Genomic DNA, 25,444 nt, shown 5'->3' on the forward strand with positions numbered 1-25,444 from the left:
AATATAATTAATAAAAGTTATTTAGTGGAACCTTGTGACTTGGCTATCCACAGACTGTGATTAGTCATGCAAGCAGTGTGTCTTTTCGAGTAAACCACCTTAAAAGGCTGAATTATGCCATCTTTCACAAGTGATTTATAACAAATATCATTAGTGTAAAAAGGCATAATTGTGCAGGCTGCACAAGAACACTCTCCGCACAGAATGATGCAGACATTCTTCCACTGCTTCAACAGATTTCATAAGAGAGCCATTACTAGCTTCATGGCACTCACCAAGCACAAACATGATCCAGGCAAAGATGAGACCACCAGAGAGCGAGTGCTGCCCCGAGGTCAAACCTGTCCACGAGTGGCTTGTGTGGCTGTTCGTGCCCCACGAGAAGGCCAGAAGCAAGGCAGCCGTAAACACAGTCAGTGAACCCAGCCTAGCAGTGATGTACGAGTCAAGACGAAGCGTGCACACAGATTCCACGTAGTAGTCCAGCACGAAGACGGCCAGGCCAGAGAAGACAAGTGGCAGCACAAAAAAGGGCACCTGCAAAACCTCCTCATTCTGCAAACAGGCATGAGAAACCAATGTCAAAAAGAAAAAGAGACATAGGCTCAAAATATGCATTTAGACCGTGCAGTCTTAGTAGTATTACATTTGAAATCATATAACTTAACTTCCTACAAAATTGTACCAATTAAATTTTTAAATAGAAAACTCTTAAAATTGGAAAGATTAGGCATTTATTTTGCTCATCCTAACAATAATCACATGCACTAGAAAAGCGCTGCCATATATATTTATTTAAGCGTTGCCAGCCTGTGGTTCAGGCCTTAGGCAGGAGTGGGTATTAAATACAATTCACAGTAGTGGTTCAAAACATGCTCAGAACTACGTAACAGAACAAGTGTGAAAATCCAATACAAGCATAAGAATACAAGCATTTGCCGTCATGTACACTGTGAGGAATATACGTGTTATATAAAAGAAAGAGCAGCACAAGCTTTAAAATACAATCTTTGAAGAACAATTAATGCAATGTTGATTCTACGGCACAATTAGGCAAAGGACATCTCGATACTTTGGCTAGTCTTGTGATTTATGCCACATAGATATGAGATCAATCGAAATCAGCCTCAATTCAAAAGGTACCTAATTAATAAAAGTTATTTAGTGGAACCTTGTGACTTGGCTATCCACAGACTGTGATTAGTCATGCAAGCAGTGTGTCTTTTCGAGTAAACCACCTTAAAAGGATGATCATACATTTGAGTACAAGTTTTACAACAGAAAACCTGAAAAATGCTAATTGCTGTAATAATATTAACTAGATTATGTAGGTAAAATGAAAGTACAGGTATGAACAACATGAGTACCACATATAGGAATGATCAACTGAAGTAATGCAAAAACATTTGGAAGAACATGAAGATGTGTAGCAAAAGATTTTACTTGATGCCATGTGAAAAAGTATTAGCAGAAATTTCACAGTCCAAGATTTGTAAGTGCATTCAAAAATACATCAATTGTTGGACTCGTGGCCACATCTGTAGGCAGTGCATTCCAATTGGAGACAGTGCGAGGGAGGAATGAGTTTTTAAAGGGTTTTGTTTTGCATGAGTACTCAGCGATTTTTTCGGGTTGGTAAGAACGAGTAGTGCAACAGGTTCCATGTTAAATGAGCGTGTTTTGGTCAATTTGTAACACGTCATTGAATAGCAGGTACAGAAGTTCTGGCCTCTTGTGATACTGCGGCATTTTGAGTTGCTCTATCAGGGCAGTTTCCAAAAGCGCGGATGGTGACATCGGCCAACTGTAGTGACTGAATATAAAAATATATGTGTAATATTGCGAATTTTGAGAGTTTGAGTTTGAGGAACTGCTTCTGAAATGGTCTCTTTTTGCAGGTATTCATCCTTAATGAAGGTGAAAAATATTCCTCCTTGTGAAGCATGTTAAAAACTCCTTTAACATGATCCTATGCTGGCTGCAAGAATATATTTATTCAATGTATTACCTTCTGATACAATGGAGGCATTGATGTTTCATACTGTGATTACTATGTGGACAGCTGCCTAACAAAGCAAAAGCAAAAAAAAAATGTTTAGACAAAAACTTTGTGTCATAACTCATAGCTGCTGAACAAACTAAAGCAGCCAGGGGAAGTTACATGTACTAAAATTTTGCTCTGGCATTTCAAGGCAAAGGGAGCTAGAGATGGGAAAATGCAAGAAACAGGGCCCTCAGTGAAGACAAAATAGTACCCGCAAACATGCTAACAGGATAATGCTTTTGCAATGGGGAGAATGGTGAATTAGCAATAAACAATATTGTTACGGGGATGTTGCGAGTGTAGAAAGACTATATTTACAATATATATACAGGCTGAGTCAGAGTAGTTAAGACGGCTGACCACCAACAACACGCAGCAGTCAGCGTCTCCGATCCTTCTTCGTCCTCTCTCTTATTTCATCCTTCTGTAGAAGGACCCCCAGGTGGCGAAGCGCCGTCTCGGCGCATGGTAGACGAACAATTGCGAGCGAAGTATGGCTTCAGCTGTGAAACGTGCACGACGTCAACAGGCGTCTGACTTGAGGATGTATCAAAATGTAGCGGCGACATCTCGTAATTTGCATCGTTAACTTGGCGTAGGACTTCATAAGGCCCTGTGTAGCAAGAGAGAAGCTTTTAGGAGAGGCCAACCTGACGACATGGTGAGCAGAGGAGCACCCAAGCACCTGGCGTGAACTTAATGTCGCGATGGCAGCAGTCGTAATGCTCTTTTTGTATATGCTGTGAGGCTAATAAATGAGATCGGGCGACTTGACGTGCCATGTGAGAGCGATCGATGACTTCACGAGCGTACTCAGTTGCAACTGAGTACGTTCAGTTGCGACATAATGACAAGTTGCGACATAATGACACACAGAGCGGTAGAGACCCGGCCAGAAGAAGTGGCATCGTACGCGGTGGTATGTATGCAAAACTCCAAGGTGTCCCGCCATCGGTGCATCGTGAAGTTGCTCAAGAAAGACGGATCGCAGATGATGAGGAAGGGCACGGAGCAACTCACGGCCGTCAGGGTTGATATTGCGGCGGTAGCGGATGCCATCATGCAGCACGAACATGCGGAACGTGCTATCGGTGCTGCTAGATTGCACTCCGATGATGATGGCCCGTAAGGATGCATCGCGTTGTTGTTCAGCACGCACGTCGGTCATGTCAGTCAAAGCTATCACGCAGGTCACCAGATCATGTGCAACAGGATCGGGAGGATCCACGGGGTGACGCAAAAGGTAGTCAGCGTCCTTGTGGAGGCGTCCAGTCTTGTAATGGACACTAAATGAAAATTCCTGGAGCCGCAAAGCCCAGCGGCCAAGCCGTCCAGTCGAATCCCGGAGGAAAGACAGCTGGCAGAGTGCGTGGTGGTCTGTGACGACTGAAAATCTGCGGCTGTACAAATATGGCCGGAACTTGGCCACAGCCCAAACTAAAGCCAAGCACTCCCGCTTGGTGATGGAGTAATTTCTCTCAGCAGGTGACAGAAGGTGGCTGGCGTAAGCTATCACGCACTCGGTACCATTCTGTTGTTGGGCGAGAACAGCGACGATGCCATGATTGCTAGCGTCAGTGTGGTCTTTGGTCGGCGCAGATGGATCAAAGTGGGCAAGTATGGGAGGGGTGGTCAGAAACCTGATGAGAGCGGCGAATGCGTGAACCTGCTCCGGACCCCATGAGAATGGCGTGTTCTTCTTTAGAAGATCTGTCAAAGGCCGAGAAACGTCGGCGAAGTTTTTGACGAAACGGCGAAAGTAAGAACACATGCCGACGAAGCAGTGCATGTCAGAAGCAGAACGTGGCACAGGGAAACTGCATACGGCACGAACTTTTTGCGGATCTGGTTGGACACCGGATGCGTCAACGAGGTGTCCCAACACGGTAATCTGATGGCGCCCGAATTGAGACTTCGTGGAGTTCAGCTGAAGGCCGGCTTTTCAGAAGTCGGGTAACGTGGGAGAAAAAACAATAACGTCTTCAAGGTAACAAAGACAGGTGGTCCATTTGTAGCCTCGCAGAAGAGAGTCCATCATACGTTTAAATGTCACAGGAGCATTGCATAGGCCAAAGGGCATGACTTTGAACTGATATAAGCCATCCGGCGTGATGAAGGCTGTCTTCTGGCGATCCATTTCATCAACTGAAATCTGCCAGTAGCCGCATCAAAGATCGATGGACGAGAAGTACTTAGCTCCGTGCAAGCAGTCAAAGGCATCATTGATGCGTGGTAGTGGGTTCACATCTTTTCGCGTGATCTTGTTTAAGTGGTGATAATCGACGCAAAAACGCCAGGTACCATCTTTCTTTTTCACAAGGACAACAGGCGAAGCCCAAGGGCTGGCTGATGGCTCGAGGACCCCTTTGTGGAGCATTTTGTCCACTTATGATTGGGTGAATCGATGTTCAGCATGCGATACCGGATAGGGACGCCGACGAATAGGATTCGTGTCTCCAGTGTTTATATGGTGGTGAACAACAGATGTTTGGCCTAAAGGCCTGTCGCCGAAATCAAAGATGTCACTGTATGATTCAAGCAGGTGACGTATGTCCATGGCCTGGGCAGAGGTGAGGTCAGGTGCAATCATTTTCGTGAAGTCATCCATTAAGGAACCAGCGCTGTGAGCTGCAATTGGCGCTAATAAGCCACTCTCGGCATTAGGCTCTCAATGTCAAATTCGGAACCACTAGAAACGCTGGCCAAGAACATGCCGGCCGGAATCACTTGAGGGCACAGGCTTAAATTCAGAAGCGGTGGAACGACGTCGTTATTAGTAACCGTGACCAACGTATGCAGAACAGCAACGTTCTGGTTCAAGAGCATGTCGATGATGGGGCGAAGCACATATTCACTGTAAGGAACCTGTGGCTGGGCGGTCAAAGTGATGTAAGTACCTGCCTCGGGTGACAGTCGCACATCGTGATAAAACACCATAAAACTCCTAAAACTCTTAACAGCCACATTCACAAATAAGCATGGCCATTTTAGCGAGATTTCGCTATTTCATTTCCTGTGCAACATTAAAGATAGAGATTGTTCAGAAGGCTATGATTTCACTGCTGTATCTCATGCATGGTAGATAGAGTGGCATTATAATATGCTGTTTCAATTGAAGGAAGGAGGTAGGGTGCCACATCGAATTTTACATGCATGAATGCCGGGTGATCATTATAAGCACCATCTTGTTGTATAACTGTTGTTGTAACTGGTGTACTGCATTTCATATTGAAAAAAAAAATTACACAGAAGGATCAAAGGCATCAGTCAGAAAAGGAGTGCTCACCATGGAAGCCGGTACTTTAACAAACAGCAGGAGAGGCGCTAAAAGCAAGGTGGACAGAACACTCGACAGTGCGTTTAATCGCTTGGCTCCACCAACATCGACAGCTAGTGTGCGAGAGATAGTTCGAAAACCCGTCTGGAGGCACAAGGTAAGGGCAAGAAGTAGCACACCACCCTGAAAAGCAAAAGCAAAATTATAAGTCGGCTTGTTGACAAGCTTTTACCTAAACGTGCTCCATACTCTTGCCCAATTTCCTCATTAGGCTTTTGACTTTCAAGCATTTATTATGTTTAGCAAAAAATAAGATGCTTCTTTAAAGAGTTCATTAGCCTTCTAAAACTAGTGCTTTGCCTGTGAAAGTGCTTTGACCTCTAAAAACAATGCAGGAAAGCAACAACTGTTGATGACAACAAAAAAATTTGAAAATCAAATAAATAAACAACTCGCTCTAAATAATATAAACACAAGATTATGTGAATTGGGCTGTCAGAACCGTTTGAAAATGCAATAGTTCTGCAACCAAATGTGCAAATATACACATGGTTAGTGGAGCAGGCCAGCTACTTATTATGTGCAAGGAAGTTAATGGCCAGGTATGATTGAGCTTTCTCATTGTACAAGCAACATCCTGTTTATTATCAGCAAACTGCCGTAGTGTCTGAGATAGACATAAATGCACACATCAAAAATGTAATACTGTCTAAGTGCCCTCTGGACTAATGCAGGTAGTAAACTGCATGGCCACTAAGTAAAGCATAGCAAGCACAACATACCCGCAGCACATGTACTCCTAGCATAAAGAAGATAGCTAATGACAGTTCCTACTTTATTCTTCCTGTTTTCTGCTAGTTTACTTAAAAACTGGAATTGCAAACTCCTCCGAGGTGGTCATTCTGCCTATTTATGAATCCCTTTTGACAGAGTCCAGATTTTTTTCTGTTGGCGATTAAACAAATGCATTAAAGGGACACTAATGGCAAATATGAAGTCAAGCTAAAGTGATAGATTAGTGCTCGGGAATCTCTAAGGCATCAATATTGTTGTGAACAGAGCCTTAATAATAGAGAAATTGAGGTAAATGCAGGACTTGATTAGAGACTCCCCCGGGACACTGAAGTATTTTCCCAATGACGATAGCACACCTCAGTTAAATTACGTCGCTAGTACTCAACCACTTGGTGCAAAAAAACATTCTGATGTTGTATTATAAGACGGAATAAACTGCTACTTACCCAGTTCTAGTTGATTTCTAGAAAAAGGTACTCATTGAAATTACCCTTGACAACGACGCAGGCGGTTGAAAGGCTTTGTTTTTGCTTGACTCTGCGCCGCCTCCGCTTTCGCATTTCAGTAGTTTCATTATCGCGTAGTGCTGTGCTGGTTTTGCTGGCTTGCAGAACTTTTACAAATTGCAAGTAGCAGAGAATTCAACTTCCATGTGATGTCGCAGAATGGCATAACGATCTACGCCACTTGACCAAAAAGCAGCTGCAGCGGCGAGTCCACCGCTCTGTCTTGGCTCGGTACCGCCATCTGTTGGGCGCCGTTTTACTCACCGACAGCAGCAAAGGGTGGTGATGGTGTACGCAACGTCTCCACTCACCCGGTTGGGTGGCGGAATATTTTAATTTCAAAAAGAATATTTGGACCCTTAAGTTCCAATTTTCTCGTAAACTAAGTCTTTTCTGGGCATGAAACAAGCATTGCGAGGTTTCTGGAATGGTACTTAAACAGTCCACGTCAACTTAGTATTAGCCTTTAGTGTCGCTTTAATGATGTGCTATCACACTTTTGAAGAAGGGAGACCATTAAGATTTTGGTGATGAGAGGGGGATTGTGAATTTATTAACGATGTGTTTTGCCCGGCCATAAGCCAAGCACGTGACACACACACACACCACAAAGAGAGAGCATCCACAGGCAGGCACATTGAAAACAGCTAGTTTTCAATGACTTGGTTTTAAAAAGTGTTTGTTCAAGACTAGCATCTCCAACAGTTTTGGCAGCAAATGAAGCACTGGCAGTACCATTAAAAATACTTCTCGACTCAATGGGGAAATATGGTACAGGTACATTTAACAATTTAGGGTCTCTTTAGAAAATTCAAAGACCTCACAATGATGTAGGTGATTGCACACAGTGCACATTGGTGACCATGTTCACTACAATCTGAAAAATTGGCTTAATGTCAGTTATACAGTTGTTCGTATAACTGACATTAAGCTAAATATGAGGTGGGCAAGCCTGGAGTGCGGCCTGATCCCGGTGACCAGAACCGGTAACGCACTCTCTCACCAGAGCAGGATTGGCCACCCTGGTGCAGTACTTGGCCACAACCTCCTATATGAATACAACAATCGAACCCCGGCCCTCAGTCCCCAGCAGCCGCGAAGCAACTGACCACGGCGGCGGTCAGATCTGTGACGCTGCAGAGGGTGCTAAGAATACCTGGCTCCGGACAGGCCGCCATTGGAATCTGAACCTGGCAACGTTTAACGTTAGAACGCTATCTAGTGAGGCGAGTCTAGCAGTGTTATTGGAGGAATTAGAGGGTAGTAAATGGGATATAATAGGGCTCAGTGAGGTTAGGAGGACAAAAGAAGCATATACAGTGCTAAAAAGCGGGCATGTACTGTGTTACCGGGGCTTAGCGGAGAGACGAGAACTAGGAGTCGGATTCCTGATTAATAAGGAAATAGCTGGTAACATACAGGAATTCTATAGCATTAACGAGAGGGTGGCATGTCTTGTTGTGAAACTTAATAAGAGGTACAAAATGAAGGTTGTACAGGTCTACACTCCTACATCTAGTCATGATGACCAGGAAGTCGAAAGCTTTTATGAAGACGTAGAATCGGCGATGGGTAAAGTCAAAACAAAATACACTATACTGATGGGCGACTTCAATGCCAGGGTAGGCAAGAAGCAGGCTGGAGACAAGTCAGTGGGGGAAATAAGGCATAGGCTCTAGGAATAGCAGAGGAGAATTATTAGTAGAGTTTGCATAACAGAATAATATGCGGATAATGAATACCTTTTTCCGCAAGCGGGTTAGTCGAAAGTGGACGTGGAGGAGCCCGAATGGTGAGACTAGAAATGAAATCGACTTCATACTCTGCGCGAACCCTGGCATCATTCAAGATGTAGACGTGCTCGGCAAGGTACGCTGCAGTGACCACAGGATGGTAAGAACTCGAATTAGCCTAGACTTGAGGAGGGAACGAAAGAAACTGATACACAAGAAGCCAATCAATGAGTTAGCGGTAAGAGGGAAACTAGAGGAATTCCGGATCAAACTACAGAACAGGTATTCGGCTTTAACTCAGGAAGAGGACCTTAGCGTTGAAGCAATGAACGACAATCTCATGGGCATCATTAAGGAGGGCGCAATAGAAGTCGGTGGTAACGCCGTTAGACAGGAAACCAGTAAGCTATCGCAGGAGACGAAAGATCTGATCAAGAAACACCAACGTATGAAAGCCTCTAATCCTACAGCTAGAATAGAACTGGCAGAACTTTCTAAGTTAATCAACAAGCGTAAGACAGCGGACATCAGGAACTATAATATGGATAGAATTGAACAGGCTCTCAGGAACAGAGGAAGCCTAAAAACAGTGAAGAAGAAACTAGGAATAGGCAAGAATCAGATGTGTGCGTTAAGAGACAAAGCCGGCAATATCGTTACTAATATGGATGAGATAGTTCAAGTGGCTGAGGAGTTCTATAGAGATTTATACAGTACCAGTGGCACCCACGACGATAGTGGAAGAGAGAATAGCCTAGAGGAATTCGAAATCCTACAGGTAACGCCAGAAGAAGTAAAGAAAGCCTTAGGAGCTATGCAAAGGGGGAAGGCAGCTGGGGAGGATCAGGTAACAGCAGATTTGTTGAAGGATGGTGGTCAGATTGTTCTAGAGAAACTGGCCACCCTGTATACGCGATGCCTCATAACCTCGAGCGTACCGGAATCTTGGAAGAACGCTAACATAATCCTAATCCATAAGAAAGGGGACGCCAAAGACTTGAAAAATTATAGACCGATCAGCTTACTGTCCATTGCCTACAAAGTATTTACTAAGGTAATCGCAAATAGAATCAGGAACACCTTAGACTTCTGTCAACCAAAGGACCAGGCAGGATTCCGTATAGGCTACTCAACAATAGACCATATTCACACTATCAATCAAGTGATAGAGAAATGTGCAGAATATAACCAACCCTTATATATAGCTTTCATTGATTACGAGAAAGCGTTTGATTCAGTCGAAACCTCAGCAGTCATGGAGGCATTACGGAATCAGGGTGTAGATGAGCCATATGTAAAAATACTGGAAGATATCTATAGCGGCTCCACAGCCACCGTAGTCCTCCACAAAGAAAGCAACAAAATCCCTATAAAGAAAGGCGTCAGACAGGGAGATACGATATCTCCAATGCTATTCACAGCATGTTTACAGGAGGTATTCAGAGGCCTGGAGTGGGAAGAATTGGGGATAAAAGTTGATGGAGAATACCTTAGCAACTTGCGATTCGCTGATGATATTGCCTTGCTTAGTAACTCAGGAGACCAATTGCAATGCATGCTCACTGACCTGGAGAGGCAAAGCAGAAGGGTGGGTCTAAAAATTAATCTGCAGAAAACTAAAGTATTGTTTAACAGTCTCGGAAGAGAGCAGCAGTTTACGATAGGTAGCGAAGCACTGGAAGTGGTAAGGGAATACATCTACTTAGGGCAGGTAGTGACCACGGATCCGGATCATGAGACTGAAATAACCAGAAGAATAAGAATGGGTTGGGGTGCGTTTGGCAGGCATTCTCAAATCATGAACAGCAGGTTGCCACTATCCCTCAAAAGGAAAGTGTACAACAGCTGTGTGTTACCAGTACTCACATATGGGGCAGAAACCTGGAGGCTTACGAAACGTGTTCTGCTGAAACTGAGGACGACGCAACGAGCTATGGAAAGAAGAATGATGGGTGTAACGTTAAGGGATAAGAAAAGAGCAGATTGGGTGAGACAACAAACGCGGGTAAACGACATCTTAGTTGAAATCAAGAAAAAGAAATGGGCATGGGCCGGACATGTAATGAGGAGGGAAGATAACCGATGGTCACTAAGAGTTACGGACTGGATTCCAAGGGAAGGGAAGCGTAGCAGGGGGCGGCAGAAAGTTAGGTGGGCGGATGACATTAAGACGTTTGCAGGGACAACATGGCCACAATTAGTACATGACCGGGGTAGTTGGAGAAGTATGGGAGAGGCCTTTGCCCTGCAGTGGGCGTAACTAGGCTGATGATGATGATGATGAGGTGGGCAAACATACTGCTGTGTCCATCAAGGCTACACTAAGTAGAGAAGTGAGTTTTGAAGTTAAGAAGAAAGCGAAGTCACACAAATAACGTAGATGCAATAACTCTCGGACATCACAAAGTTCCTAACGGTCATTCAATACACAAAACTCCGTCTTGCACTCATTCAAATAACCAGCTCCAAGTATTCCATTTCTGAATCGAGATGCATGGCGGCTGCAACACCAGGATTCCACGACTACCGACTACACTTATGAAATCTACAACAGCCAGAGGGGTCCAAAAATCTGAGTTATTCAGCTTTAATTGATCTGGCAATTAGTACATGCGGCTGGGTTAGTTGGTGCTTGCTGATGCACATAATATAGCACAATGACATAACCACACCAAAGGAAACATAGATACACATCACAGGAGCTAATGTGTGTCCGTGATGTTTGTTTATGCTTCCTTTTTCATAGTTGTGGTGTTGCACATTATTATGATTTGGCAAGGTTTTACTGGAGGATGTTTTCAGAATTACTTTGCTACAAATGGATAATCAGAACCCACTTCTTAATGACAAACAAAACCATCTTACCTTGTGATCTGGAAGACCAAGAAGTGAAACCAGGTAATAAAAGATGTGGCTCAACCCATGGTGTTGATAGCCCTCAGCTGAGTATTTGTCAAGGAGCGACAAATATTTTCTTTTGTTCATGCTAGGCAATACTCCCACTGATGCATCTAATTCTCATGTTGTATGATGTGTTCCTGATTGTTTGAGGATGCCAGCAAAATAAAGTAATATTGATGTCTTTACATGCCATATTTCAGCTCCTGCAGTCACTAGGGAATATCCTGTTAGAAACTGCTGCAGAGTCCCTTTAAGATCAACATAAAGTGATCCTGAGAATGTGCCCATCTCATCATAAGTTAATTTTAACAGAAATGCATGGGCTGTGCCTCGTACATTCTGAATAACACTTGTCTCGAGTGGTCAAGTGTAGCCACCCAGTCAATTTGACCACTGTCTGTTGTAAAAAAAAAAAAAAAAAAAAAGAAGAAGCACAGGACGATGTCGCATTGACACCATGCATGGTCCGGCCGCACGTTAGGTTCATGCACTAAAGGACAAACATAAGTAAAACCTAGCAGCTATCGCGAGGCAGCAGCTGTGGATGCTGGTACAGTCCGCAGCTGGCCACTAGACCACTCTAGACAAGTATGATTCAGATTGCACTTGTAGGTCAAAATACAACAAAGTGCTAAAATAGTTCCATGGTGAACACGTGAGTGAAATAAAGTAATTTTATAGGATACTGTGGACGCCCTTTGCCACTCACAGATGGTAATTTGCACATGATAAGTCACTGCATGTGCTATGACCCTAAGAAGAAATGTTACCACAAAGCGATACAAACTGCACGGGTGAATACCTTTGGTCTTTCCTGGCACAAATGCTCCAGTTGAAAACAAAGCAGCATATTGTGTGTCATGTCTACACTGCTATGCTGCAGGTATGTTTACATTTTTATTCTAGCACTACCAATTTTTAGAAACCCAATGCTCTTCCCAACACTAGAAACACATTAGGGCAGATTCATCATTGTAACACCTTTATGGAACCAGGAATTTAGTACCCATCAAATCACACCAATCTTCATTTTGTTGCCACGAATGTAAGAGACTAACATCAGTCAACATGGGATAACAATGTGTGGAAAGTTGCTCTTTGTTTCACCAACACTAAAGAATCTTGTCGATTTTAGTGGGTGGGTTACAAGTGATCTGAGTACAGCACACCTCCCTTTAGCATATGTGAGTGGATGCAACTGCATAAATGCAATTCAAAGTGAAACTAACTGCTTGTTAACTGAATGTGCTGGTAACAGCTAGGCTATTATGTTTTCCCATCTTGTTTAATAAAATATGAATTACTCTGTCTATGCCACACATAAAACATTTAGTGACACAAGAAAGTGACACATATAAAACATTTAATACACAAAAAATTCCATGACACCACAATCTCGTAAGACTGGTTTGACTACTAATATTTATTGTAATGTGGTGTGTCATGTACGCAGGCAGTGCATGGGGTTGATCCCAAAGGCAATGAGAATCTCTGGATATGGGCAGTCAGCAAGAAGGGTACGAGCAACTCCACTAACATGCTACAATTAAAATCATGTAAAGTTATGAGTAAACCTACATTGCCAATCCTACAGTCATTATTATTTACCTCTACAATCAAGGTCAGTGCTGCTACGCTCTATCAAATGTATATAAGATAAGGATACGGTGCTCCGTCGGCAAAGCCTCCTTGTCGTCGAAGTCAAGAAACAGCAGCGACAATACCGCCAATATAAAACACACTGCTCCTCTAAACTGTAACGAGAGAAAGAGAAGGCAAAATGACAAACAATTGTAGCATAAAAGCAAGCATTTGAAAATGCTGGCTTTTATATTTAGAAAGGCCCTCATGAAGAAAATTATTGTAACCTCCTGAAATTACATGCAGCATTCTCTAAGCCATGAGTTCTCAAAGTGGGTTCTGCAGAACCCCTGTATTCTGCAGGTCCTTCCTCAGGGTTCCGTGAGCCACTGATAAATTTTCCCTGGTTCTGCGTTCGCCAAGTGGCTAAGATGGTGAACATGAGGTGCGCTCGATTCAAGGAACCTCGATTACCCAAGCCTGAGTGTCAAAAAGCACATCACAGTGTTTCAGAAACGCACTAGCTGCGCAATAAATTCGCCAACAAATTGTAGCCACCCAGCCTCCGAAAAGGGGCAGTACATCTAAGCTTTTGCACTTGAATCTCAGAGGCCGCAACTTCACACCATGTGCATTTCTCCCATGTGTAGGCAGATGCCACTAGCATGAGCACTGACATATACGTTTGGAGGATTAAAGGAAGTTGCGGTTTCACCTGAAAGGCGAAGGATCAATCGCGATAGCAAATTAGTCAACAGCTATAGGAATTAAGGATGGTAGTTTCGTCGGCCATACAAACTTTTAAACATAGGCATAGCAACCACATTGAAGAGCAACTCCAGAATTTTTTAACCATATTAGGATACTGTCATTTTCAAATGGCATTGACAGTCCTGTCACCTGTAGGGTGGTTCAATTTGCTTACAAATTCATAAATAATTTTAAATAACCAGTAAATGAGACACCAAAACCGAAACAAGTAGCTGCTTTGTGTGACGTCACGATGGGTCGATGACGTCAGATCCGACACTACTATAATGCAAACATGCAGAATGCATGCTGAAGACACAGTACACATGGTGTTAACACTAAAGAAGCGAAGCTGACAATGTGTCCTGACGATACAGGGAGCGTTTACAGATTTTCGAAACTAGACAGCAGCGATTTCAGCGGCGATTCTCAGCGACAGTGGCAATGTAGTCTCTGATGTCACAAACATAGGGTGGCCAGTAAAATGTCACGAGTCTGAAATGCAACCAATCTTTAAAATTCATTTTCAGGAAAATTAAATGACTTGCAGCCATATTATTTGGCACAGATAATCAGGAAGGAAGGAAGGAAGGAAAGAGAAAAGCAGAAGGCAGGGAGGTTAACCAGAATAACGTCCGGTTGGCTACCGTACACCAGGGGAATGGGATAGGGGAAACAAATATGAAAGGAAGAGAGAGGAGGAAAGGAAAGAAGGAAATTAGCGGTGAGTTCGCTGACGCGTGTGGTCTAATAGTAATTGCACTAACAGAGTGCAAAAGAGAAGGTATATTCAAAATTTTATTAAGATCAGTGGACATAGAAAAATCGCCGGAGTTGCCCCTTAACAAGCATGGTGTCACACATGCACAAGCAAACATAAATACATCTCACTTGATGACCACGGACACTCGCTCTTAGACCGCTGGCGTGAGGAATCGTGGCAGCAGCAGTGAGCAAACTGACCTTCGTGCTGCCTCTCATATCAACGTGAGTTAAGCCGGGAAAACACAGCGCAAGGCAAACTATAGGCACCGAGCGGTTGTCGTAAGGTACCAATGGCACTGACTAACAGCCCTGGAAATGGCAGCAGCAAGAGCACTGGCATGTGAAGCAGACGAAGGCACACATGGTGCTTCTAGTCGTTTCGCACTGTGATTTTTAAGGCCTGATGTACCGGAAAATGAATTTTTGTTTGCCTGCTCTTGAGAAAGGTCACCGCTTGTACAAGGTTGGTCACATTCACGGTATCCGGTAGTATATATAAATCAGAAGCCGAATGCAAACTGTGATGCAAATACGCCCTAAAAAGAGAGCTCACCGAGGCAGGCTAAGATGTGAAACTCCAGCAGTTTTTTTCAAGATATTATTTTGCTGTAAACGTTTCTATTGTCGCATATTTAATCATGTAAATTGGCGATGCAGCACAAGAATTGCAGACAAATAAGGGAGACGTATGCCTCTCTTTTCTGTTTCTTGTGCTGCTTCACTGATTGTGCATGTGTCGGGAAGTTTCCGTTCTCGGTCCTTTGTAATTCTTTTTGTCCTTGCGCTGCTTTGTCGATCTTAATGTCTTATAAACTAGCCTAATGTTCAGGCATAGTCTATTTCACAGAGCTTAGTGCGATGAGAATCATCGGTTGTGCTCGGCGCACATGTAAGGCCAACGTTTACAGCAAGCATGAACACCTTGTTGTGTTTGCGTTTGCTGTCGATGCGCAGCAAACAGAGTTGTGCACAAGACACAACTATAATAGGGAAGTGCAAGGAAGGAAATAGTCTACACTTGTTACAATGGACCCACGTACACTAGACTTGCGGACATAATGGACCATATTTCAGCCTTAGTTTGTTCTATCTATTTTTTTTATTAATGCAACGAAGTTCACTTTTAATGGACAGTGCTACAACGGACTATCTGCTACAGCGGACAAAATTAGTGGCAATTTTGTCAAAATCGGGCATATAAAACGGACTTTGCCGTGTCAACACTAGCTGGCAACTGACTTGTGAGGATCAGCTGACGATTGCAGCTCAATATCTTGCGTACGAGGGAGGGAGGAAAGCGGGGCGGAAGCGTGCCGCCTTTCACGTGTGAGGCATGCTGGGGGGAGGCGAGGAAAAGAAGGGCAGTTCTACTCCGGTGGCTGCTGTTAACGGTGCAGCCGCCGTATGTTGAGAGCGATCTGCGACATGGACAAAGTGTGCGCCCATCGTATCTTGAAAGTGATCTGCGATGTGGACAAAGTTCACCCAGAGCTAGCAACTTTATATGTGCTGTGCTTTCGACGTTTAGTTCGCAGTGAAGTGAGAGAGCACGAAGGTCAATTCGGTGGCTGCTGCTGCCGCACTTATCTTGCGTAATTTACTATCGCAATCAATGATTCACCTTTTGGAAAAAACTGCGACTTTTTGTTTGTTTTTTACTTTAGACTTTCGTCAATCACTCTTTGCAATAAAGTTGTTAGACATCGCGACAAAAGTTTCAGAAGTGAAGCGTTTCGGATATCACGGACTTAAAAAAAAACGGATGGTTTTGTTGGATTATCAGGGTTCGTTGTAATGACAGTCGACCGTATATCCTAAAAGAAAAGGACTAAGATACTTCGACGATGGCAAAATGATGACTACAAATCTGAGGGTTTGCCCTTCCAAAGGCGCCGACTAGGCGGGGGCTCCAGTGCCCGAGCCCCCTCCTGAGTTTTCCGAGGGAGGGGGAGGGGGGAAGAGCCTTCCCCCGGTGATGCAAAAGCTTAGCACCCCCCCCCCCCCCACATCTAAAGTGTCATTACCAGAGTTTTGTCACCCACATCATTTGAGGTTTCTTTTGACTTGCCTCTACCCTTTCACTTAAAATTTTATTGGGGCTAATAGCTTACTGCATCATTGTTGGTACGGACGTGCACAGCTTTTAATTCATGGCCCATATTCTGAAGTGTTCTCCTCCCGCGAAACTATCGCCTTGGCCACGCCTCCACCAACGGCATGCATGGATTGGCTGTTTCAGCAAAACCAGAAAATAAACAACGCCATCTAGTAGTTCCTGCCTACGTCATTTTAATGTCGTGTCGATGGGTGCTCTCAACATGTATTGAATAGACGAACATGTCTTTTGGTGTTTGGTTGGTGGTGGAGTGTAGTAGACATGAGAGGTGGTAGTGTATAGTAGTTTCTTTGGTGGGATCTTACACGCATTGTTTCGCGGTGATATTGGTTGATTCATTTAAAATAACACATTTCACACTTCCTTTTTCAATTTATTTTACCTAAAGCGGCCATAGCCAACTGTAGTCAGCGCGCAGAACCCGTACTGTGGCTGCTACACTCGAAAACAACACACCCGAGCAGCTCTGCACTCGCATGTTGTGCTCTCTCATGCGATGTAAAGCGTTCGAGGGCACGCGTTGGTAGCGCGTGCTGACGTCACGGAGACTGCAGCCGCTTGATTTATTGAATGTGACTATAACAGTGGCGAAACTATAGTGGAAGGCGAGCATTTCAGAATACGGCCCCATAATTTCACTTTATTTCTTCAAATCCTGACAACAGGATGACAAGCGCATTACAAACATCAGCGGTGGCTGCCTCATCCATATTTTCTCACCTGAACATTGTTTTAAATTTTCACTGTAAACACCATGTACACACACAATATATTTAAATATATACAAAGGACAAAGTTCATGATATTTTTGAAACAGAAGGAGGTGGCCAATTAGCATTTCTAAAGGTAATAAAGGATAGCCTATGCCTAGAGAATGATAACGTTGCAGTATGTTCCCCTCGCTTGAAATTGCTTTGCATGCTTATTCAAGAATGAAAAAAACCTGCAGTCTTCAGTGACCCTTTCAGCAGTCTTTTATCAATGGCGTGTGAAATGCACGTGAGTAATATGTGTTTCAGTATTGCTTCTCTCTCCAGTAAGCAATGCAAACGACTCACGAAAAAAAATGAGAGAGAGAAATTTTCCAATAAGTTGCAACATTTATGGGCGTTTTGCGCTGGAGTTTGAGGTATAGTAGCGGCGCCTGGTGGCGGCGTGCGAAACATTATCTGGGTAGTACCGGCTTCGGTAGTATTGAGCCCTGGATGTGGCGAAGCACGTTTTTAGCCCGAGTTTTGCGTCGATCCGCACTTTTTTCTGCCCTGTTGCAAGTGCGAAAAGGCTCGTCACTTCTCACAGACCATGCCGACCACGCTGCGAGCTAGCTGCAGCCTATAGTTTAATGAAAACGGACTCTCCGTGAGACGTAATGCTGGAAGCAGAATGAATCGGCGACGCCGATCCAGAGAGACCCAGCTCAGCCTCGAAATAACGTGACCGTCGTTACTTCTGCGTCGTGGGCTACCATGAACAAGAAGGCCTGAATCCCAACATCAGATTGTACCCTTTTCCTTCAAGGCCTCACGAAGCGGAGCGTCGGGCGCGCTGGGTAAGCGAAACTTCGCACCATGCTGACTGCTTCACTTGTCTTGAAGCTTGCTTGATTATAGATCTGCGTTCTACAAAACCAATCACTACAAAAGCGAATTGACAACATATGCGCTAAGGCTTAAAGCTGCGTTTGGTTTGGTCCCAGTCGTCATATCTTTCTTTAATGAGCAGAAGGAAAACATAATCCTTGATTTGGGAGCTGCAAATGGCAACAAGAGGAAGGCCCCAAATATATATCAGTCATGGAAGTGTTGCGGTAGACCAAACGCATCGACTATCATAAAAAAATATGAAAATCTTAGGCAAACCGGCAGCTTCCAGAAACAGCGACGGAGGACTCCGTCTTTGAGTCCTAGCCTACGCACGGATGTTCTAGCATTTGTGGCCTCAAACCCTCATGCTAGCGTGCGGGACGTGGCCGCCCAGGTACCACTTTCCAAGTCATCAGTTTTGAGGATTGTAAATAGCTCGGCCTTTCATTCGTACCACCTTAACAGCACCAATGCTTGGAAGATAGGGACCTGCAGAATTGTCTAGATTTCCTGAATTGGGTCCTTACAAAAGCCGATGAGCCACTGGACTTTTTGAGCAACATCATGTACACAGATGAAGCCAATCTTTGCAGAAGCAGCCAGGTAAATTTGCATAATGCACACTATTGGAGTGACTCCAATCCACACTGGGATTGGAGTCATGCCAAGCACTCAGCACCAGTTCCAGTGGTTGTTCAATGTGTGGTGCAGAATTTATGTCAGTGCTATAATCTGTCCCATCTTTTTCGATCACAAACGTTGCGTGGAACAAATCCTAGGAATGGTGGATGAGTTTCTCAGCGAAGTCCCGCTGTCACATCATCCACGTCTGTGGTATCAGCAAGATGAAACACCAGCCCACAGCAGCAGCCAAGCACGAAACTGGCTGGATGGAACTTATTATGCGCAACAGAGTGGAAGGCACCAGCCTATAAATTGGCCGGCTAGATCACCTGATCTCTCTCCACTCAATTTCTTTCTTTGGGGTTGTGTGAAACATTGTGTTTGAATTATCAAGACAACGACATCAGTTGAGCTCAAGGCAAGGATAATGGATGTCTGCCATAGAATTCCAGCGTCAGTCATCAAGAAAGCTACTGAAGATGTGATAAAGCAGACTCACTACTGCATAGCTACAGAAGCATACCTATTCGAACACGTCCTATAGGCAGCAGCTGGTGTTCAACGGCGCTTACAAGTTCACAGATAATAAGGGCACACTGAAATCTATGGTTTTCTTTTTCTGTTGTTTTTTGTGGAGATGTCCTGATTGACAATTTGGCTTATTTAGAAGTGGCACATTTACTTTCTTGAACACATCAGCCTTGCCTTTTCTCTACACGAGGGTCGCTTCTAAATCTGTTTATTTCGTTTTTATTTTTTGCCACGAGCTTGCTTTTGCAGCAAGTATACACTCTCATGAAAAATTAAACCGTCCCTCTAATTTGGCTTTGGTCCAAACCAAGTTTCAGGCGCAAAATATAGCTGCACGTGCACTCTTTCAATGCAGTGCGAGCAAAGCCGGGATTTTGAAACATTGTATGCCTATTCGATTGCTTTTCGCATTTCGTGCGTGGTCAGAGCAGTACTTTGGCCGCATTATCAAGGGGATTTTGTTATCAATGCGATCAATTGGCCTTGAGAGACGGACAATAACTGTGACGTAGAAATGAGAGGAAGGAATAGCTGTGAAGCCGCGAAACCTGCTGTTGGTGCTCCTTCCGTGCTATTATCAATTGGGTGATGTGCTGTCTCTTTGGGTTTGAGACAGGCAAAGCAGTTGCTTTCAATCAGCTTATTTGAGGGCGCTGCTTCAAAGCGCCCCTCACCAGGCCCCATAGAAAATTTTGGTTATATGCTGTAAGTTGTTACGTGTCCTCTAGGAAGCGTTCTGCTGCAAAAATGTGTCAAATCGGCTCATTAATAGCCAAGAGAGAAGTATTTCAGTGCTGCAAACCCATGATTTCAGCATGTGGGCTCCACTGCCAAGCAAGCCGCTCTTTCCGCTCGCCCCGTCTAGCCTTCGGAAGCGAAATTCCTTCCCTGTGTTCTCCCAAACCAGATCTCGAGGACTGCGTGATGCATACGTCACCAGCCCCGCCTTCATTTTTTTTTTCTCCTCGCATTTTTTTTCTTTCTGCGCTACGCATTTCCGCTGATCGCGCCGCGCGCAAACTGTTGTCTCGTTCGCACAGTGCACGATTTTGCGTGCTGTGCACAAGGAAACATGACTAGCGGTATAATGCAGTGCTACACGAATACTGAGGCAGAACAAGCAGATTATAGAGCGTGATCACGTGCTGGGACATGGTAGAAAATGGCATAGTTTCGGTACCTGCGCACGTGACTGCACGACCGTGGGAACAAGGAGACGAAGCGGAAGTACATCTCTCTTGCTTCGGTGTGAAGTAAAACAAAAAACACGCAGACATTCTGTTTGTGTGTTTTATTGTTTCTCTAAGCTTCAATTTGTCAATTCAAGCAACAGATCGCACAGACAACAGATTTCTTGAATAATTCTCGAAGTCACGTGTCACCACGAGTGACGTCACACTGTGGACACGATTATGTAGGCGCAGAGGCACGATTACATCACCGTCTGGCTTGGAGCGTGGCGGCCGCGAGTGAAGAGGGAAACAGCGTTTGGATTGAAATTTTATATCTTTCCACGGCACGTAGAGATGTAATACATTGCAGACATGATTTTTATCGTGCAATGTGTGCTTTGCACTTGTCAGCTCAAAAGGGCCAGGCCTGGTGAGGGGCCCTTTAAGATGTGGGTGGGAGCGCGGTCACATGGTATTTTTCATATTTCGTGAGGATTCCTTTCCAGTCGGAAGAAATTAGTATGCATTAGTTTTCCACTGAAAACACCAGAGTTAGATGTCATTTGTGGGTGCCTACAAATGCCTCATTGACACTTTGATAAATAGGACAGTACTCCTAGCGTTAGATAATCAATTACAATGACCCAATTAAATCTCAGTAACGAAAGAATTACTGTGGGCTATTCCAATGTATTAGAAAAAATATGCACTCGGTTTTCTTCGAGTAACACAATCACTCTTTTTTTAAAGATTTGGTGCATGATAGTTGGGACACCCTGTATAATTCACTTAAGAGCCGAAATGAGGCCAAGCCGGATACACTCGAAATCAGAATCAACAGCAGTTGTGCGCGGCAGCGCTTATACTCAGACTCACAGTAAAGAGAGATAGAGAGAGAGCCTGCAATTTCTCTGGAAAGGCAAAGCAATATTAGTGATAGCAAAGCATACGACTATTACACGAAGGAAGATAACACCACGAAGAGATGTCAGATTCTTGGTGATGCAAGAAGACTTGGGCTGTGAAACTGAACTGTCTCCTCCTATGAGGTCTTGTAGATACTCATATAAGGCCGTCACTTCCGTCACTTCAGTGAACAAATCTTTGAGGTCACACGTTACACGAAATTTCTTCAAGTGCAACTGTTACTAAAGTTTACAAAGTCTGCACACTTTCCGGACAAGCCTTGTGTAAGTTGCATAAAGAGGAACCCTTTTCATATCCATAATTTTACATATCACATGATAATGACAGTTTCGTATTGTTTTGCATCCACAGAACTTAGGAGAAAAATTTGGATCTGTAAACAGCACTGCCTATAAGCACTCTGGGGTTCACTGCACTAACATTTGTGTCACACCAGCATCTGAAACACCGCCTGAATGGAGTATTTGTTTACACCGTTTCAAGGGATGAAGGCTGCACAGCCAATATCATCTACTCTTTCTCCTTCAAGCCTCCCACCCTACTAAATTTTCATTGTTCATAATCTGACTCACCTTGGAGTGACCGCCAGCACTTGTGAAGAGCGCCTTTACGCCAACTATGACCACAAGGTCTTTGTGTTGGGTGAGCAGAATTGTCCGTAAAGGCCCACACAGAGTGAGGCCAAAGAGCTCCAAAAGTATGAGAGAAGAATTGATCACAGCGTGACGAAGGACCCGCAGCCACTACAGATAGGGGAAAAAAAAACACATGCACACACAAGCGTGATGGGAAAGACCCACAAGAAAGCTGGTCAGTGCTCAAAACACGTCCGCTCAATAGGAATCCTGTAACTAGCACATGTTTCCAGATATTCCTTTCCTAAATCACTAGATAAGTTGGTGCTCCATATAGTTGGTGCTTTATGTAGTCCCACATGGCTTTGAGATGCGGTGATCTGACAGGTTTCCCTCTCACAATTACATCTTGTGCACTAAACTTATTAATTAAAAGATCAATAAGTGATATTCAGTTGAGTTATGACTTTACAACTAAGCCATAGCTCAATTGGTAGAGCATGTGGGTTCAGCTCCCATTGGCAGCAAGTTGTCTTTTTGTCCATTTTCATTTCCCTTTTTCTTGCTGTTTCTACATTTTTACTAAAACCATAGTTACTTTCCCCTAAGCATTCCTTGGCTTTATATGGTTGACTAACAAAAACCGCACCCCTCACTTCCCCTCTTCCTTGTTCAGTAGTTAATTAAACAGTGGCAGACAATGCGAAATTTGCTGTATGCCACTGCTATGTAACATGGCCAGTAAAGATTATAATTCCCTCTTGAATTTCTTATTTTCAACACTTAGAGACAGTCATCACTGAATCACAACTATTTGATTATTGGATTTCTGCAACAGCAGTACGGTTATGAAAATTGTTGATAACTTAATTGTGTGCATTAACAAAAACAGAAAAATGAAAATGCTTTGTATACATAAAACTCGAATAATCAAATTGAATCAACAGATATGTTGAATAAAAAAATACAATAGACCATTGTGAATCAGTTACAGCAGTTTCATAATGCAACCAGTGAGCTAGTAAGCTGCCAGCTACTGTTATATGAGGGTTTACATTTTTTTCGCTCCTTCTGCTGCAACATGAATGCCTACTTCTGGTTCTCTTCAGCAACACAAATGTGTAAACTATATTGTGGTAAAAATGCAGTCAGCACACTAACACACACAAAAAAATGTTCACACTGGAATCTCACTTTGGTCCCCAACGCTTTGCTTTAAATTTTTGTGAGCTAGATTTTTAGCAGGTTGAGTGAGCGCTGCCCATTTCTCGCTGTTCAGCAAATGAATAGCAACCTTAGAAGCACAGTGGATTATGAAAGACAACAAAATCACCTTGCAGGCAAAGAAATGCATGACAATTGTTTGGGGGTAATTTGGTTTGAATGGTGATAAAACATGACCCTAAATATGCGCTGCAAAGAACAAGCACTTACTTGTGAGCGTGTTAGTTTCGACCCACTGGAGAAGGGCTTTTGTATAATTACAAGTGCAGTTGAGGCACTGTAACAGGGAAGGAAGCATTCAAACCCAGTCCGAATAATACTGATTCAGACATAACGTGGTTTCGTGGAAAGCTTATTAAAGGAAGCAGTTAACATATGGTTAAAGATCTGAGGACCATTCAAGATGGGATATGCATTCGAATCAATTCTGCCCACATTTCTAATCAGAAAGGAATTGCATATTATGAAGTATGGAGAAGTCAGCTAGGTTGAATAATAATTCCTCAGCAGCCTTCCACTTGTGCACACGTTCTTTGGACACGGTATTGTGAAATGCTAGATGCAATGCTATTTGCTTTTATTTCTTTACTGATGTTAACAGCACTTGGCATTTGCGTTTTGGCAACACTGTGAGCTTAGCCTAAATGAAAGTTGCCTTACATGTAACTAAACACGCCCTCCCACTCTATTTAAGCAGAGTCCATTACGTTTTCCTTGGCAGTCATTCTGATGCCTTGGTTCAGTTAGTTTAGTGGGATTTCCTGAACTTTATCGTAAGCAAAACTCACGAGCACCAAGTTCACTGAAGCTGTGCCTGCCCAAATAAATGCGTGCAATTCAATCTGAGTTATCTTGTTTGCTTCAGCTTTTCACCTACTGCGAATAAAACTGATTACGCACCGCACTGGGAAACGTGGCTACAACTTAACATGCTCCAACGAAAACTGATGAAGGCCATAAATGCATACAAATAAACATGAATAATTCTAGATGAACGTTAACCAACATCATAAAATGTACTTACACAAGGCGAGCGATGAAGAGGAACTGTACAACGTGGAGATAATTTAAGATATTATACGAGAGGAAGTATGCGTATGCCAGGATGCATTTACAGAGAACAAGGCTGGCGACGTATCCTTTGAACCTGCGTACAGGCAATGGTCACGGTCAAAAGGGAAAAGGGATGCGACAGCAGCACGACAAAATGACACTTTGCTTACCTCGGCGAGTGATATATTACTTGGGATCGTTGCTGTCCCTGACGGCCGTAGTGGGTTGGTAGTCCGTCCATGGTTAATCTATACAGCTGGGCACATGGCACCTGCACATAAGGGTGCGTAATGGTTCCTTGTGCTCTTTCCATTTAGCCGTCTTAAAAGGCATTTCGGGAAACATCTTTGCGTGTGCCAGGCCCACCCAACACCTCACACGATGACGGAGTCATAGTACGCTCATTGCGTTCGATAAAAGGGCCGATCACTTGTGTTATTAGATCCAAATTCAGTAAGAAGGCTGGAAGGCAGAACGCAAGGTTAATACATCATGCTAGCCTTATAGCAGCTGTTTTACACTGATCAAAGCCGGCTAATCGTAAGGCACTCGACAGATGGATATCGTTTCCGTGACGACAACGTCGCCAACAGTAGATAGTTCACTTTATCGTTACGTAAGTACACTTGCCTGAGTATGCTTCTCGAATTCATTCGGCGAAATGTCTAACTGAGGGCTAGTTGCAAAGGTAAAAATCTTGCAGTCATGCCTGAAACTCCCTTATGAACCTTCAGAAATAGGCAGACGCCGTGGCCGTCGCCATTAGTGAAAACGGAACCGGAAATTCCACAACGTTTCGTTTGTTTCTGTTTCCGCATCTCGTTTTGATGGGTTGTAGTTGTAATGGCGGCCTCCACGAGTGACGTGAATGCGGACCTCTTGTAAATAGTGAACGAAATTGCCGAATGATAGTGACAAGATGAACCAGGAGAACTGTGGCGTTGTTTTAGAAACACTTCGCAAAGCGGCCAGTCAGGACGCCGAACAGCTAAAGCCTGCCGAACAGCAGCTCAAACGTTGGGAAACTGAAAAGTGGTTTTACTCGGCTTTGTTGGTAAGCCGTTGTTGTCTGTCGTAAGTTTGCCTGGCCAGTGCGCACGCGAAGATTTCCTATATCGCGATTCAGATTAAAGTTCTCAGTGATGTAACAGTATCGGGAGCCGACGGTTAACGTCGTAAGTTTTGAAGCGCGGGCACTGCTATGGTTGGGCAAATTGCGGGAGGTTCATGGTCAGTACGCACTGCGGCGTTCATTTTCTTCGTATTGTCATATTAAAGAGGTCCAAG

General features: G+C 43.9%; 2 protein-coding genes across 2 annotated transcripts in view; one reads left to right on the forward strand and one right to left on the reverse strand.

Annotated features, from left to right (window-relative positions):
* The window catches only part of LOC126542474 (proton-coupled zinc antiporter SLC30A5-like), a 44,846-nt gene extending 19,905 nt beyond the window's left edge, over nucleotides 1–24,941 (reverse strand). Inside the window, exons 1-9 of the mRNA XM_050189558.3 lie at nucleotides 24,788–24,941; nucleotides 24,328–24,428; nucleotides 24,129–24,251; nucleotides 23,315–23,381; nucleotides 21,878–22,048; nucleotides 12,923–13,010; nucleotides 11,221–11,297; nucleotides 5,331–5,504; nucleotides 276–555 (exon numbers count right to left, since the gene is read on the reverse strand). Of these exons, the coding sequence (XP_050045515.1) occupies nucleotides 276–555; nucleotides 5,331–5,504; nucleotides 11,221–11,297; nucleotides 12,923–13,010; nucleotides 21,878–22,048; nucleotides 23,315–23,381; nucleotides 24,129–24,251; nucleotides 24,328–24,398 (1,051 nt within the window). The 5' untranslated portion in view covers nucleotides 24,399–24,428; nucleotides 24,788–24,941. The remainder of the gene's footprint in view (nucleotides 1–275; nucleotides 556–5,330; nucleotides 5,505–11,220; nucleotides 11,298–12,922; nucleotides 13,011–21,877; nucleotides 22,049–23,314; nucleotides 23,382–24,128; nucleotides 24,252–24,327; nucleotides 24,429–24,787) is intronic.
* A 59-nt stretch (nucleotides 24,942–25,000) lies between these two features.
* The window catches only part of Impbeta11 (importin beta11), a 125,471-nt gene continuing 125,027 nt past the window's right edge, over nucleotides 25,001–25,444 (forward strand). Inside the window, exon 1 of the mRNA XM_050189561.2 lies at nucleotides 25,001–25,211. Coding sequence (XP_050045518.1) covers nucleotides 25,077–25,211 — 135 coding nt within the window. The 5' untranslated portion in view covers nucleotides 25,001–25,076. The remainder of the gene's footprint in view (nucleotides 25,212–25,444) is intronic.

Source organism: Dermacentor andersoni, chromosome 2 (assembly GCF_023375885.2).
Source record: "Dermacentor andersoni chromosome 2, qqDerAnde1_hic_scaffold, whole genome shotgun sequence".
Classification (NCBI taxonomy): Eukaryota; Metazoa; Arthropoda; class Arachnida; order Ixodida; family Ixodidae; genus Dermacentor; species Dermacentor andersoni.